A 17,506-nucleotide genomic window follows, 5' to 3' on the forward strand; every position below is an offset into this window, starting at 1 on the left:
TAGCCCTCTATTTTTCTCAGCTCCATGTACCTATCCAACAGTCTCTTAAAAGACCCTATCGTATCCACCTCCACCACCGTTGCCGGCAGCCCATTCCACGCACTCACCACTCTCTGAGTAAAAAACTTACCCGTGACATTTCCTCTATACCTACTCCCCAGCACCTTAAACCTATGTCCTCTTGAGGCCACCATTTCAGTCCTGGGGAAAAGCCTCTGACTATCTACCCGATCAATACCTCTCATCATTTTATACACCTCTATCAGGTCCCCCCCTCATCCTCTGTCGCTCCAAGGAGAAAAGGCCGAGTTCCCTCAACCTGCTTTCATAAGGCATGCTCCGCATTCCAGGCAGCATCCTTGTAAATCTCCTCTGCAGCCTTTCTATGGCTTCCACATCCTTTCTGTAGTGAGGTGACCAGAACTGAGCACAGTACTCCAAGTGGGGTCTAACCAAGGATCTATATAGCTGCAACAATACCTCTCGGCTCCTAAATTCAATTCCCCGATTGATGAAGGACAATACACCATACGCCTTCTTAACCACAGAGTCAACCTGCACAGCAACTTTGAGCGTCCTACGGACTCAGATCCCAAGATCCCTCTGATCCTCCACACTGCCAAGAGTCCTACTATTAATACTATATTCTGCCATCATATTTGACCTACCAAAATGAACCACTTCACACTTATCTGGGTTGAACTGCATCTGCCACTTCTCAGCCCAACTTTGCATCCTATCTATGTCCCTCTGTAACCTCTGACAGCCCTCCAAACTATCCACAACACCCCCAACCTTCGTGTCATCCACAAACTTACTAACCCACTCCTCCATTTCCTCATCCAGGTCATTTATAAAAATCACAAAAAGCAAGGGTCCCAGTACAAATCCCTGAGGTACACCACTGGTCACCGACCTCCATGCAGAATACGACCATTCAACAACCACTCTTTGCCTTCTGTGGGCCAGCCAGTTCTGGATCCACACTGCAATGCCCCCTTGGATCCCGCACCTCCTTACTTTCTCAATAAGCCTTGCATGGGGTACCCTTATCAAACGCTTTGCTGAAATCCATATACACTACATCTACTGCTCTCCCTTCATCAATGTGTTTAGTCACATCCTCAAAAAATTCAATCAGGCTCGTAAGGCAGGACCTGCCCTTGACAAAGCCATGCTGACTATTCCTAATCATATTATACCTCTCCAAATGTTCATAAATCCTGCCTCTCAGGATCTTCTCCATTAACTTACCAACCACTGAGGTGAGACTTACTGCTCTATAATTCCCTGGGCTATCTCTACTCCCTTTCTTGAATAAGGGAACAACATCTGCAACCCTCCAATCTTCCAGAACCTCTCCCATCTCCATCGACGACGCAAAGAACATCGTCAGAGGCTCCGCAATCTCTTCCCTTGCCTCCCACAGCAGCCTGGGGTACATCTCATCCGGTCCCGGCGACTTATCCAACTTGATGCTTTCCTAAAGTTTCAGGACCTCCTCTTTCCTAATATCTACATGCTCAAGCTTTTCAGGCCGCTGCAAGTCCTCACCGCAATCCCCCAGATCTTTTTCCATAGTGAATACTGACGCAAAGTATTCATTAAGTACCTCCGCCATTTCTTCCGGATCCATACACACTTTCCCACTGCTGCACTTGATAGGCCCTATTCTTTCACATCTTATCCTCTTGCTCTTCACATACCTGTAGAATGCCTTGGAGTTTTCCTTAATCCTGCCCGCCAAGGCCTTCTCATACCCTCTTCTGGCTCTCCTAATCTCTTTCTTAAGCTCCTTCCTATAAGCCTTATACTCTTCCAGATCTCTAACATTACCTAGCTCTCTGTACCTTTTGTAAGCTTTTCTTTTCCTTTTGACTAGACTTATTAGCCTTTGTACACCACGGTTCCTGTATCCTCTCGTGACTCCCCTGTCTCATTGGAACATGCCCATGCAGAACACCACACAAATTTCCTTGAATACCTGCCACATTTCTTCTGTACTTTTCCCTGAGAACATCTGTTCCCAATTTAATCTTCCAATTTCCTGCCTGAGAGCCTCATAATTCCTTTTACTCCAAGTAAACGCCTTTCTAGTCTGTCTGTTCCTATCTCTCTTCAGTGCTAACGTAAAGGAGATAGAATTATGATCACTATCACCAAAATGTTCACCCACTGAGAGATCTGACACCTGACCAGGTTCATTTCCCAATACCAAATCAAGCACAGCCTCTCCTCTTGTAGGCCTATCTACATATTGTGTCAAGAATCCTTCCCGAACACACTTAACAAACTCCTCCCCATCTAAACCCCTCACTGCCTGGAGGTGCCAATCTATATTTGGGAAATTAAAATCTCCCATCACAACAACTCTGTTATCCTCACACCTTTCTAGGATCTGCTTCCCTATCTGCTCCTCAATATCCCTGTTACTATTGGGCGGCCTATAAAAAACACCCAGTAAAGTTACTGACCCCTTCCTGTTCCTAACCTCCACCCACAGAGACTCCGTAGACAGTCCCTCCACGACGTCCACCTTTTCCACAGCCGTGACACTATCTCTGATCAACAGTGCCACTCCCCCACCGCTTTTACCTCCCTCCCTGTCCTTTCTGAAACATCTAAAACCCGGCACTTGAAGCAACCATTCCAGTCCCTGAGCCATCCAAGTCTCTGTAATGGCCACCACATCATAGGTCCAAGTATTGATCCAAGCTCTAAGCTCATCTGCCTTGTTCACAATACTCCTTGCGTTAAAATAGACACATCTCAAACCGTCAGTCTGAGCACATCCCTCCTCTATCACCTGCCTATCGTACCTACTACTAGCTCTCTCTATTTGAGAGCCAAACACCTCTTCCCTAGTCTCTCCAGTTCAGATCCCACCCCCCCCAACAATTCTAGGGGAATGACACATGCAGAATTCTGACAGGGCTAGACAGGCTAGATGCAGTGAGGATGTTTCCTCTGGCTGAGGGGGTTCTTGAACCTGGGATCATGGTTTCATGATATGGGGTGAGACATTTAGGACTGAAATGAACAGAAAGTTCTTCACCAAGAGGGTGGTGCCACTGTGGAATTCTTGACTACTGTAGGTGGTGGAGGCCAAGTCACTGAGCATATTTAAGGAGAGATTTCTGGACATAAATGGTATGAAGGATATGGGGAGAGAGCAGGAATTTGGTATTGAGATAGAAGATCAGCAATGATTGGATTGAATGGAGGAGAAGGCTCAAAGGACAGTGATCTACTCCTGCTGCTATTTCCTATCTACATTAGCATCTATCTGACTAAAATATTCTCTCTTATTCCACAATATTGCTTCTGCTCTCTTTAAAGGGCCAGTATGACGACTATGGACTTTGACCCAACCATATTTAATGTGTGGGCCAGACAAGAGCAAACATTCTGGACACAAAAGACTGCAGGAAGCCGATCAGTTCAGTGAGACAGTTTGTGCTCTCCATGACACAGTCCACGGTGTAGGAATAGGTGAAATGGGACTGACTCAGCTGGGGTGGGATAGGACATGAAACAGGACATGGCCATTTGGTAATTCCATCACCAAAATGTGTTATCGTTAGTCCCCTTCCACTAACACTCTCCTCCACCTGGCTGAACTTGTCCTCACCCTGAACAACTTCATTTTCGATTCCTCTCACTTTCTACAGACCAAGGGCGTAGCCATGGGCACTTGCATGGCCCCCAGCTATGCCTGTCTCTTCGATGGCTACGTTGAACAGTCTCTGTTCCAAGTCTACTCTGGCCCCATTCCTCAACTCTTTCTCTGCTATATTGATGACTGCATTGTACCCATGTGGAACTCGACAGTTTCATAAATTTCACCACTAATTTTCACCCTGCTCTCCAATTCACTTGGACTATCTCTGACACCTCTCCCTCCTTCCTCGATCTTTCTGTCTCCATCTCAGGAGATTCCTTATCCACTGACATCTTCAACAAACCCACTGATGCCCACAGCTACCTCAAAACAGCTCCTCCCACCCTGTCTCTTGCAAGGACGCTCTCCCTTTTTCTCAATTTCTCTGGTTCCACTGCATCTGCTCCCATGATGAGGCTTTCCACTCCAGGATATCAGAGGTGTCCAACTTCTTTTCCAACTGGGACTTCCCCCTGACTGTGGTCAAGAGAGCTCGCACCCGTATCTCTGCCATTTCCCGCCTGCACCTCTGCTCTCACCCCCACCCCTCCCAGACCCAACAGGGATAGGGACCCCTTGTCCTCACATTTCATCCCACCAGCCTACGTATGCAACACATCATTCTCTGCCACTTCTGCCATCTCCAATGGGACTCATTACCAAACATATCTTCCCCACCCCACCCCTTTCTGCCTTTTGCAGAGACTGTTCTCTCCGCATCTCCCTTGTCCACTCCCCCACCCATCCCGTTCCCACCCCGGGAACTTTCCACTGTTCCCCAACCACCCCCCCCCCCCACCCCCGGCCACCATAGGTGCAACACCTGCCCCTACACCACCTCCATCCAGGGACCCAAACAGTCCTTTCAGATGAGACAGATTCACCTGCACCTTAATATCATCTACTGCATTCGGTGCTCCAAGTGTGGCCTCCTCTACATTGATGAGACCAAACGCAGACCAGGTAACCATTTCGCAGAACACCTGCGCTCTGTCTGTAACCGCGATCTACATCTCCCCATTGCAAGTCACTTCAACTCCCCCTCCCACAATATCACTGATACATCAATCCTCGGCCTCCTCCGCTTCCAGGAGAATTCCAAGCGCAAACTGGAGGAACAGAACGTCATTTTTCATCTTGGAGCCTTGCAGCCTAATGGCATGAGCATTGAATTCTCCCACTTTAAGTAATCCCCACACCCCTACCCCAAACATGCATCTTCCCTTTTCTAGCCTCTCTTTTATCTACCTTTTTTTTCTTTTCTCTCCTTACCTTTGACCCATCCACTGGTGGATCTGCTCTCCCCTCCTCCCCTGCACCCGCCTATCACTATCTCTTACTTGCATCTACCTATCACCACCTTGTGCCCAGCCCGCCTCCCCTCTTTTGTCCACCTAACACTGCTCTGCTTTCCCCTCCTATATATTGTGCTTCTCCTTTTCTATTTTCAGTTCTGAAACGTTGACTGCCTGTTTTTCTCCACAGATGCTGCCTGGCCTGCTGAGTTCCACCAGCATCGTAGAGTTTTGCATGTGTTATTATTGTGTAGGAATGTAGACTGTAAATTTGTACAATACTGCCTGCCTTTCTATGAACCATCTAGGCCAGTCCATCCTTTCAGCCTGCTCTTTCCAACCCAGATACACCTTTTACGAATTCAGTCAACATTGGGGAAGATGAATTTCCCTACCAGTACAACTATGTTACTCTTACACCTCTCTGCAATTTGCCTACATATCTGCTCCTCCATCTCTTGCAGACTCTTTGGAAGACTGTGCATACCCTCAGCAAAGTGATTCTCCCTTCTTATTCTGAAGCTGTACGCTGATGGCCTCATTTGAAGAGCCTTCTTGGACAGAACAGAGTACAGCACTGGACAGGTCATTTGGCCCACAATGCCAATTTATACTAACTATCCTTCTCTTGTTTGAATTCAAATGCAGAATATGAGGTTAATGGCAGGACTCTTAGCAGTGTGGAGAAGCAGAGGGATCTTGGGGTCCATGTCCATAGATCCCCTCAAGGTTGCCGCGCAGGTTGATGGGGTTGTTAAGAAGGCATATGGTGTGTTGGCCTTCATTAGTTGGGATACTGAGTTCAAGAGCCGTGAGGTAATGCTGCAGCTCTATAAAACTCTGGTTAGACCACATGTGGAGTATTGTGTTCAGTTCTGGTTGCTTCATGATAGGAAGGATGTGGAAGCTTTAGAGAGGGTGCAGACAAGATTTACCAGGATGCTACCTGGATTGGAGAGCATGTCTTATGAGGATAGGTTGAGTGAACTAGGGCTTTTGTCTTTGGAGTGAAGGAGAATAAGAGGTGATCTGATAGAGGTGTACAAGAGATGATAAAAGGCATGGATCAAGTGGACAGTCAGAGACTTTTTCCCAGGGTGAAAATGGGGGCATAATTTTCAGGTGATTGGAGGAAGGTATTGGGGGATGTCAGAGGTCAGTATTTTACACAGAGAGTGGTGAGTGCATGGAACGCACTGCTGACAGAGGTGGTGGAGGTAGATACATTAGGGATATTTAAGAGACTCTTAGATAGCCACAGGAATGATAGAAAAATGGAGAGCTATGTAGGAGGGAAGGATTAGATAGATCTTAGAGCAGAATAAAATGTCGTCACAACATCATGAGCTGAAGGGCCTGTACTGTGCTGTACAGTTCTGTGTTCTATGTTCTGTTTATCATCCACATCCCTCCATTCCCTTCATATTCATGTGTCTATCTAAAAGCCTCTTAAACTCCACCAAACTGCCTGATTCCACTAATACCCCTGGTAACCCATTCCAGGCACCTACCGCTCTCTTGTAAAAAACTTGCCCCTTACATTGCCTTTAAACTTCCCCCTCTAACCTTAAAAGCAAGTCCTCTGGTGTTTGACATTTTTACTCTGGGGAACAGATTCTGATTGTCTACCCTATCTCTGCCTCTCATAATTCTAAAAACCTCTGTCAGCTCTAATGAGAACAATTCAAGTTTGTCCAACCTGTCCTTATAGCTCATACCCTTTAATCCAGGCAGCATCCTGGTAAACCTCTTCTGCACCTTTTCCACAGTCTCCACATCCTTCCTATAATGGGGCAACCAGAACTGCACACAGAACTCCAAGTGTAGTCTGACTAAAGGTTTACAGTATATAGCTGCAGCATGACTTCCTTACTCTTATACTCCTCCCTTGTTCCTCCAGTGATGGATTCCTTAACCAATATTGTAGTGCCACCTCCTCTTCTACATTTCCCCGATCACACCAGAAGATACTGTACACTGGATGTTGAATTGCCAGTCGTGCCCTTCCTTTAGTCTTGTCTTGTGAGAAAAACAGTATCATATTCCCATGTGCCGATCAATGCTCTGAGTTCATCCACGGAACCACTCAAGTCTCCTTGCATTAAAACAAATGCAATTTAGACTTGCACCCTGCCACATCCCTTCTCACTCCCACATCTGCTCCATCTACTGGACTCGCTCAGCTTTCCTTCTATACTTGACTGCACATTCCTCCCAACTGTACATTTACTCTCTCTTTCATTCCACTGCTAAATTGGCTTAAACACTGCCCCACAGCATGAGCAAAAGAACTGCTGGATGGACTCAGCAGGTAAGATAGCATCTGTGGAGGGAAATGGACAGTCCACGAGACTGAAAGATAGAGGGGAGGTGGGCGGTAAAAAGATGTGGAGGGAAGGGGTGGAGCAAGAGCTGGCAGGTGATAGGTGGATCCACGTGAGGGGGTGATGGGTAGATGGGGGAGTGGGAAGAGTGGGAATGATGTCAGAAGCTGGGAGGTGATAGGTGGAGGTGACAAAGGGCTGAAGGTGATGGAATCTGATAGGAGAGAAAGGTGGACCCTTCCTGGAATCAGGTGACATAGGTGGGGAGGGGAACCAGTGGGAGGAGTGTGTGGGTGATGGGCAGATGGAAGGGATGGGGGAGGGGAAAAATGGGATGATGGGGGGCTGGGGTGGGTGTAGGAGGAACTGCATAGATCAGGAGGAGAGAGAAGAGGAGGAGTAGTTCACTGGAAGTTGGAGAATTCAATGTTGATGCTGTTGGGTTGTTGACTACCCAGGTGGAATATGAGGTGCTGATCCTCCAATTTCCATTCAGCCACATCTTGGCAGTGGAGGAGGGCAAGGACAGACATGTCAGTGTGGGAATGTGGAGGGGATTTAAAATGGCTGGCAACTGGTAGTTCCGGATGGCCACAGTGAATGGGGCGCAGGTGCTTGGCAAAGTGGTTACCTTGTCACAGAGTCACACAGCACAGAAACAGGCCCTTCAGCCCAACTGGTCCATCCCGACCAAGATTCCCACCTAAGCTAGTCCCATTTGGCCGTGTTTGGCCCACATCCCTCTAAACCCTTCCCATCCAAGTACCTGTCCAAGTGTCTTTTAAATACTGTTAATGTACCTGCCTCAACCACTTCCTCTGGCAGCTCATTCCACATACTACCATTCTTGGAGTGAAATAGTTGCCCCTTAGGTTCCTATTAAATCTCCTCTCACCTGGGTCTTGATTCCCTAACCCTAGGAAAAATGACTGTGCACATTCACCCTATCTATGCTCCTCATGATTTTATACACCTCGATAAGATCACTCCTTATTCCCCCTGAACTCCAATGAAAAAAGTCCCAACCTGCTCAAACTCCCTCCATAACGTCAGTCCCTCGAGTCCCGGCAATGTCCTCATAAAACTCTGCACTCTTTCCAACTGAATGGCATCTTTCCTTTAGCAGGGTAACCAAAACTGAATACAATATTCCAAATGCAGCCTCACCAACGTTTTGTACAACTGCAACATAACATCCCAATTCAATACTCAGTGCCCTGACTGATGAAGGCCAGTGTGCCAAAAGCCTTCTTCACCAACCTGTCTACCTGTGATGCCACTTTCAGGGACCCATGTACTTGCACTCCAAGTCCCTCTGTTCTGCAACACTCCTCAGGGCCCTACCGTTCACTGTGAAAGTCCTACCCTCATTTGTCTTCCCAAATGCACACTTGTCCGAATTAAACTGCATTGCAATTCCTCAGCCCACTTACCCAGCTGATCAATATCCCTCTGAAAATCCTGATAACCTTTTTAACTGTCTATGACACCAGCTATTTTATTATCATCTACAAACTTACTAACCATGCCTCATACATTCTCATCCAAATCTGTAACAGGATCCCGGGACAGGTTAGAGCAAGAACAGGATCCCAGGACCGGTTAGACAGTCTGATGGACATTTCACAGCGATGAGCAAAAGTGATAGCGAACTACATTCCAACATTTAAACTACTTGGGTTTGCTGGACTGTTTATGATTGTGTAAAAAATGTTTTGATAAATTTTTAGAGCTTGTATAGGTTCATTTCAGTCTCCTTCATTCAAAACTATTTCTGGAAATTCTGAGCAGTTGATGAACCTTGACAGAAGCACAGATTTTGACAGGATTTTTGTGGGCAGGATGCACAGAAGCACTTGTCTGAGGGCACAGATCTTGACAGGACTTTTGTGGGCAGGGCTTGATGAGTGGTCCTGACTTGTTATTATTGCTCAAGGTTCCAACAAAGCTCAGAGCCTCATTGCTCTGCTCCCAGAGGTGTGGAGGCAGTGAGTCCATCCTTGGGCAAGAGGACCATGTGGGTAAGCTGTTCCTCACATGGCTGACACGTAAATAAGAAAGGCAATGTTCAGCAAGAGCTCACCATCATCTCCAACATGATAATCTTTGGCCCAAGTGTTTTACTGACAGTGAAGATGTGCATCAACCTCAGACAGTAAATGATGAAGTCCAAGGCCAAAATGATCCTTCCGTGGTAGAATGTTGCAGGAAACAACCTGAAATGGCAAAGATGTTCAAAACAAGATGTGAAAAGGGTGCCTCAACTCATAACCTGTGAGCAGACAGTGTGGAATGGAATGTTGACCTTGAGAGAGGAAACTGTTATTTAGTGCATTGGCTGTGGTCACTGTCTCTAACGGTATTAGGAATTTCACTGGTGAAGCAGAGCAAGTACTTCAGAGAGAGTCCATGCTTGCTTTCTGCACAATATCAGGAGACAGTGGCAGGGAGTTCTCCATGTCGAGCTCTCCAGAGGATAAAAATCAGATAAAAAACATTCTTTTCCTCGAAGGTGTGAAAAATTGATTGTTTAGATCAACAGTCTTAACTCAGCAAACTCTTGAGGCACTTAGAAGGGCTGGTGCAGGACTATGAGAGGAAGGTATGATCATCTACTAAGGTTGGCCTTTCAGAGGGAGATTACAGCATTTCTCCAGAATCCCGGAGTGTGGGCAGAGGCTGAAGGGATTTCTTGCCACAGCAGCTGTAACGTAAGATTGGAGGGCTATTTCCAGATAAACAAGGTCGAGCAAGAAAGTGGAGTACTTTGAACTGATGAAGTGTGAGAGACAGCACAGAAAGATCTCCTATTCATTGAATCAGTCAGATGAATCTCTGACATTCAGGAGGAATTATTTATTCACAGCTTGGATTTGGGATACCAGGAAAAGCTCTGAAGTTTATGGATGAGATACAAGTTAGAAACTTATTGAAGCCTGATCTTGTTATTCACAAACTGCAAGATTTGGAGTATGGCATGTAGTTCTGGTCACCCCATTACAGGAAAGATGAGGTGGCTTTGGAAAGGATACAGAAGAGGTTTACCAGGATGCTGCCTGGATTAGAGAGTATGAGCTATAAGGAGAGGTTGGACAAACTTGGGTTGTTTTCTCTGGAGAGTCAGAAGCTGAGGGGAGACCTGATAGAGGTTTATAAAATTATGAGAGGCATAGATAGGGTAGATAGTCATGATCTTTTTCCCAGGGTAGAAATATCATATACTAGAGGGCATAGGTTTAAAGTGAGAGGGGGAAAGTTTAAAGGAGATGTGTGGGGCAAGATTTTTTTTCCCCACTGAGAGTGGTGGGTGCTTGGAATGTGCTGCCAGGGTTAGTGATGGAAGCAGATACAATAGCAAAATTTAAGAGGTGTTTAGATAGGCACATGAACAGGTAGGGAATGGAGGGATATGGACCACGTGCAGGCAGGTGGGATTAGTTTAGATTGGCATCATCATTGGCACAGATGGCATGAGCTGAAGGGCCTGTTGCTGTGCTGTACTGTTCTATATTTTAACAACAGACTCATGAAATGGACAAATACAGAGCAACTAAAGCTGAATTCAGGGAAGCACAATGTGATGTATTCTGGAAACATGAATGTTTGGGTGGCTGAACAATGAAACTGCAATAAAAATAGTATCGGTGATACCTGTTATTATAATGGAGGCACAGAGCACAATGACTAGTTATCAATGACTGGCAAGGCCTCAGCTGAAGAATCGTGTGCAATCGTGGGCAGTGCACCAGAGGATGGATATCTAATCCCCAGAAAAAGATTTTCTGTGATGGAAGTATAGACCTTGTGGAGAGCCCCAGGAAATGTGTTGATTTTCTGCCTGAAAGGATGGTGGAAGCAGATTCACCATTCAGTTTTAAAAGGAGTTAGATAGATCAGGGTGGTGTGGATTGGGACTAACTGAAGATCCCTGTTACTGATACCCTTGGCTTATTGCATTTGTGAGAGACTGGGTTTTGCTGTTCCTGTACAGAGTCACAGTGTCAAAGAGTTTGCCAGGTCTCCATCAGAAAGAAATTAATGGTATTTTCTATCTTCAAAGTAAAGCTATTTTTAACCAAGATTGTTGTGCGTATTATTGTACATGAGAGTTATCTCATCAACACTGTTTCAGCACCTGGGGTATCACGGTGAGCACAGGAGGGCCATCCCAAGGGGGGACATGTGAATACTGTGAGAAGCTGCAGTACTGGACTGGAACACACACAAACCTGCAAATGAGTCCCACTGCAAAGATCAAAATGGCAGCCACATCCATCTGATTCCACGTGCTGTTGATATACAAGAGCGCTTTCTTTCGGAACCCAAAACTACCTGGATCATAGAGGAACTGTGAACCAGATCAATACCTTGTTAGATAAGGGCCCAAGGCAGATCAAAATAGTAATACTATAGAGATTGTAGCAAGGGGCTATTGAGCATCGAGTCTGATTACTACTTCATTTGAACATAGCTGATGTGTATCCCAGCTCTATCTGCACACTCTGATCCCACTTTCTCTATTTCCTGACCCTACCTGTACTCTCGGTTATTGTCTGGGGTAGATTTCTACAGAGTTCCATTGGTGTCTGTGCAAAAAGCAGGTCCCTCAGACTTCCTTATGGTTAACAACTGTCAGGGTATTACACAGTCAGTGAACCTATGAAGGTCTTATCACAGCTCTTTATGCACCTCTGCACTTTCAAGGGAACAGCAGTAAAAGAAAGAAAAGCTTGCGCTCACTGTAAGCACCATCAGTATTGAGAAGGGACCACCAAACGATGTGGTCAGTGGGTCTCAGCTTCACACATGGCCAGGGTTAGGACAGTTGGTGATCTAATCGAGAACACCTGGACTCAATCAGTGGCTGAGCTACCTCAGTCAATGAGCTGCAGGACGAAAGAGAAGCAGATTTTCCAGCAACTTCTGTGGGTGGAAAGAGGAAAGCAAGAAAATTTGGTCAAAGAGCTCAGAAATAGCCCCTTGGCCCACTGTCTCCTTGCCAACCATCAAGTATCCATCTCTACCAATCCCATCGATCAGCACTTGGTCCATAGCCCTCTCCTGAGTCTCTGCACCTCCCTCTGCAACTGGTTCCTCAAATTCCTTATCGGGAGACCACAGTCAGTGCGGATCAATAATAACTTCTCCTCCTCACTGACAATCAACACAGGTGCACCTCAAGGATGCATGCTTAGCACATTGCAGTACTCTCACTGCTCTACACTCATGACTGTGTCGCTAGGTGCAGCTCAATCACCATCTATAAATTCACCGATGACACCACTGTTGTTGCCAGAATCTCAGATGGCAATAAGGAGGCATATAGGAGTGAACTAGGTTGGCTTATTGACTGGTGTCGCAACAACAATCTCACACGCAGTGTCAGCAAGACCAAGGAACTGATTGTGGACTTCAGGAAGGGGAAGTCAGGAGAATATATGACAGTCTTCATTGTGGTATCAGCGGTGGAAAGGATGAGCAGCAAGTTCCTGGGTGTCAACATCTCAGAGGATCTATCTGGGCCCAACACATTGATGCAATCATGAAGAAGGCACGCCAGCGGCTCTAGTTCATTAGAAGTTTGAGGAGATTTGGTATGTCACCAAAGACTCTTGCAAATTTCTCAGATGCATGGTGGAGAGCATTCTGATTGGTTTCATCACCACCTGGTATGGAAGCTCCAATGCACAGGATCGACAGAGGCTGCAGAGGGCTGTAGACTCAGCCAGCTCCATCACGGGCACAACACTCCGCACCAGAGGACATCCTCAAGAGGAGGTGCCTCAAGAAAGTGGCATCCATCATTAAGGACCCTCACCACTCAGGACATGCCCTCTTCATGTTACTACCAACAGGGAGGAGGTACAGGAGCTTGAAGATCCACACGCAACATTTCAGGAACAGCCTTTTCCCCTCTGCCATCAGATTTCTAAACCGTCCACGAACCCATGAGCACTACCTCGTTATTCCTCTTTTGCACTATTTATTTATTGTTGTAACTTATAGTAATTTTTATGTCTGTGTCTTGCACTGTACTGCTGCCGCAAAACAACAAATTTCATGACAAATGTCAGTGGTAATAAACCTGATTCTGATGCCCTGGTGGCTCAAGTGCTTGTCTGTATATTTCTTGTGAGAGTCTCTGCTTCCATCAACCCCTGAAGGAATGCATTCAAGATTCCAACCACCTTCTGGGTTCCACTCTGAAATATCTTACCCCTTACCCGAGACCCTTTGTTTTATGCACCTCAGTTATAGAAACATAGAAAACCTACAGCACAATACAGGCCCTTCGGCCCACAAAGCTGTGCCGAACATGTTCCTACCTTAGAAATTACTAGGCTTACCCATAGCCCTCTATTTTTCTAAGCTCCATGTATCTATCCAAAAGTCTCATAAAAGACCCTATCGTATCCGCCTCCACCACTGTTGCTGGCAGCCCATTACACGCACTCACCACTCTCTGAGTAAACAAACTTACCCCTGACATCTCCTCTGTACCTACTCCCCAGCAACTTAAACCTGTGTCCTCTTGTGGCAACCATTTCAGCCCTGGGAAAAAGCCTCTGACTATCCACGTGATCAATGCCTCTCATCATCTTATACACCTCTATCAGGTCACCTCTCATCCTCCGTCGCTCCAAGGAGAAGAGGCCGAATTCACTCAACCTGTTTTCATAAGGCATGCTCCCCAATCCAGGCAACATCCTTCTAAATCTCTTCTGCACCCTTTCTATGGCTTCCACATCCTTCCTGTAGTGAGGTGACCAGAACTAAGCACAGTACTCCAAGAGTGGTCTGACCAGGGTCCTATATTTATGTACCAAGGAGGTTTCCTACAATCAATTGTACCCATGTCACTCATACTTGTGAATAACTCTGTCAGGTTGCCCCTCAGTCTCCTCCCCTCTAAAAAAAATACAGCTTATCCACTCTTTCCTCATAGTGAAACACTCCAGTCCAGGCAATATGTTGGTGAATCCCTTCTGGACCCTCTCTAGTGCAGTCACACATTGTGGTGACCAGCTGTGGCCGAAACAATGTTTTGAAAAGTTGTACCATGAGCTCCCTGCTTTAATGCTCTACACCCTGCCGAATGAAGGCAACATAACCATATAAGAGCATAGGAGCAGGAGTAGGCCACAGCTAGTCACCACAATGCATTCAATAAGATCTTTGCTGATTTGCTTCGGGCCTAATCTCCTCTTCTGTGTCAATTTTCCATCACATTCAGTTGGTTTCAAAAATTTTCTCTTTAAATACCTCATTTAATCCAGCCTCCAAAATCCTCTGGGGTTGAGAATTCCAGAGATTCAACACCCTGTGAGAAAAGGTTCCTACCCACCTCAGTTTTAAATGACCACCCCTTAATCTTGTAACTGTCTCATCTTTAAAGGTTCTCCCACTTGTTGAAACATCTCAACATCTACCCTGTCATGCTCCTCTAGATCTTACATGTTTAACATAGAATATAGAACAGTACAGCACAGGAACAGGCCCTCTGGCCCACAATATCTGTGCCAAACATGATGCCAAATTAAACTAAATCCCTTCTGCCAGTACATGGTCCATATCACTCCATTCCCTGCATATTACTGTGTCTATCTAACAGCTTCTTAAACATCACTATCGTACCTGCTTCCACTACCACCCCTGGCAGCCCATTCCAGGCACCCACCACTCTCTGTGTAAAAAAACTTGCCCCACACATCTCCTTTACACCTTCCCCTTCTCACCTTAAGTGTATGTCATCTACTACTTGACATTTCCACCCTGGGAGAAAGATTCTGATTGTCTGACCTATCTATGCCTCTTGTAATTTTATAAACTTCTATCATATCTCCCCTCAGCCTCTGACACAGCTGAGAAAATGACCTAAGTTTGTCCAACCTCTCCTTATAGCTCTGTAGATCTAATTTCTTTAGCTGTTTAATATGGAAAACCCTCTTATCCTTGGAATTAGCCAAGTGAATCTTTTTCGGACTGCCTCCAATGCTAGTATATCATTTCTTCAATAAAGGGACCAAGACTGTGCATGTTACTCCAGATGTGTTCTGACCAGGACCCTGGACAACTGGAACAACACTTCTCTATTTCTAAATGCCAACCTTCTTGCAATAAAGGCCAATGTGCAATTTACCTTTATAAACATGTGCTGCACCTGCCTGCCAATGTTTTGAGATTCATGCACAAGAACACTTAGGTCACTCTCCACTTCACTCATCTGTAATCTTTTTCACGTTATACAGCATGGAAACAGGCCCTTCAGCCCAATTAGTCTGTGCTGACCAAGGTAGCTACCTGAGCTAGTCACGTTTGCCTGTGTTTGGCCCATACCCCTCAAACCCTTTCCTATCAATGTATCGGTCCAAATGTCTTTTAAACATTGTAATTATACCTGCCTTCCCACTTCCTCTGAGAGCCTGCTCCACTTACCCACCACCCTCTGTGTGAAAAGCCTGCTGAGAAGTGTGAAGTGATGCAATTTGGGAGGTCAAATGAAAGAGGAAAGTGGCAGGACCATTAGAAGCATTGATGCACAGAGAGATCTTGGGATGCAAGTCCATAGCTTGCTGAAAGTGGCAATACCAGTCAATAGGCTGGTAAAGAAGGCATACTTGCCTTTATTGGTCAGGACATTGAGAATACAAGTTAGGAAGTCATGTTACAGCTGTATAAAACTTTGGTTTGACAGCTCTAGAATATTATGTGTAGTTCTGGTCAGTATATTACAGGAAGGATGTGGAGGCTTTGGAGACGGTGCAGAAGAGATTCATCAGGATGTTGCCTGGACTAGAGGGTATGAGCTATAAGGAGAGGTTGGACAAACTTGGGTTGCTTTCTCTGGAGTGTCAGAGGCTTTATAAAATTATGAGAGGAATAGATAGGGTAGACAGTCAGAATCTTTTTCCCAGGGTATACATTTCAAGTACTCGAGGAGATGCATTTAAGGTGTGAGGGGAAAAGCTTAAAGGAAATAAGTGGGGCAATTTTTTTTTATATAGAGAATGGTGGGTGCATGGAATGGGCTGCCAGAGGAGTTTGTGGAGCAGAAATAATTACAACTATATGTTGTAATCATATGCAACATATAAGGGGCTGTTAGACAGACACGTGAACAGGCAGGGAATGGAGGCAGATGGGATTAGTTTTGACTGGTATCATGGTTGGCATTGTTCCATGTTTTATACCTCAGCAATTCAAGTGGTCATCCAGATACTTACTAAATGTTGTGAGAGGATGTGCCTCTAACACCTTTTCAGCCAGTGTGTTCTGACTTGCAACTATGGTCTGGGTGAAAAAAACTTCTCTTCCAATTCCAACCCTTTTACTCCTCTACTTAATCCTAAAACCTCTGGTTTTAAATGCCTTTGTTATGGGTAAAAATTTCTTACTACCCACACTACAAGGAAAGCCAGGGATTGTGTATATCTCAGTCATGTCCCCCTCAGCCTCCTCTGCTCTGAGAAAAACAGACCCAGCCTCTCTTCATAACTGGAACACTCCATCCAGACAGCATCCTGGTGAATCTCCTCTGCACCCTCTCCAGTGCAATCACATCACATCCTTCCTGTAGTGTGATGACCAGAACTTCACACAATACTCCAGCTGTGGCCTAATCAAAGTTTCATAAACCTATACCATGGTCTCCAGGCTCCTATATTCTATACCCTGGTCAGCATCTCCTATGACATCTTCACCTTATCTACCTTTGCTGCCACTTTTAGAGTTCAATCAACTCATGCACCAGCACTCCTTGGGGCCCTACCAGTCATGGTGTATGTCTTCCCAAAATGCATCACCTCACACTGATTGGGATTAATCATCGTCTGTTATAAGCTTCACCCAATTAACCAGGTAATCATGCCATTGATTTTCATGTCATCCGCAAATTTGCAAGTCATACTTCCTACATTCATATCCAAATTGTCAATGTAGAAGGCAAACAGTTTGAGTCCCACCAATGATCCCTATGGTACATACTGGTCATGAATTTCCAACCCTTCACCATTGTCCACTGTCTCCTGTTACTAGGCCAACTTGCCTTTGATCCTATGGCATCCAACTTTTAGGATCAGTCTTCCATGTGGGACCTCGTCAGAGACCTTCCTGAAATCCATGTAACACTACTTCAACCATACTGCCCTCATCAATACATTTTCATACCTCATCAATAGATTAGGTTGCTTCTTCAAAAACTCAATTACCAACAATCTCCCACCAAC

The 17,506-nt window shown here is 45.7% G+C and overlaps 1 protein-coding gene across 9 annotated transcripts in view; it reads right to left on the reverse strand.

Annotated features, from left to right (window-relative positions):
• Positions 1-17,506, reverse strand: part of trpm2 (transient receptor potential cation channel, subfamily M, member 2) — a 247,332-nt gene that overhangs the window by 37,153 nt on the left and 192,673 nt on the right. For all 9 annotated transcript variants that reach the window (XR_007958558.1, XR_007958583.1, XR_007958595.1 and 6 more), the window contains 2 exons: positions 11,510-11,628; positions 9,364-9,496 (listed from right to left, as the gene is read on the reverse strand). Coding sequence is in view for 5 of the 9 variants with exons in the window: in XM_052043091.1 (XP_051899051.1) it covers positions 9,364-9,496; positions 11,510-11,628 (252 nt within the window). In the remaining 4 variants the exon portion in view is untranslated. The remainder of the gene's footprint in view (positions 1-9,363; positions 9,497-11,509; positions 11,629-17,506) is intronic.

The sequence above is a fragment of the Pristis pectinata genome, chromosome 1 (genome assembly GCF_009764475.1).
Source record: "Pristis pectinata isolate sPriPec2 chromosome 1, sPriPec2.1.pri, whole genome shotgun sequence".
Lineage (NCBI taxonomy): Eukaryota > Metazoa > Chordata > Chondrichthyes > Rhinopristiformes > Pristidae > Pristis > Pristis pectinata.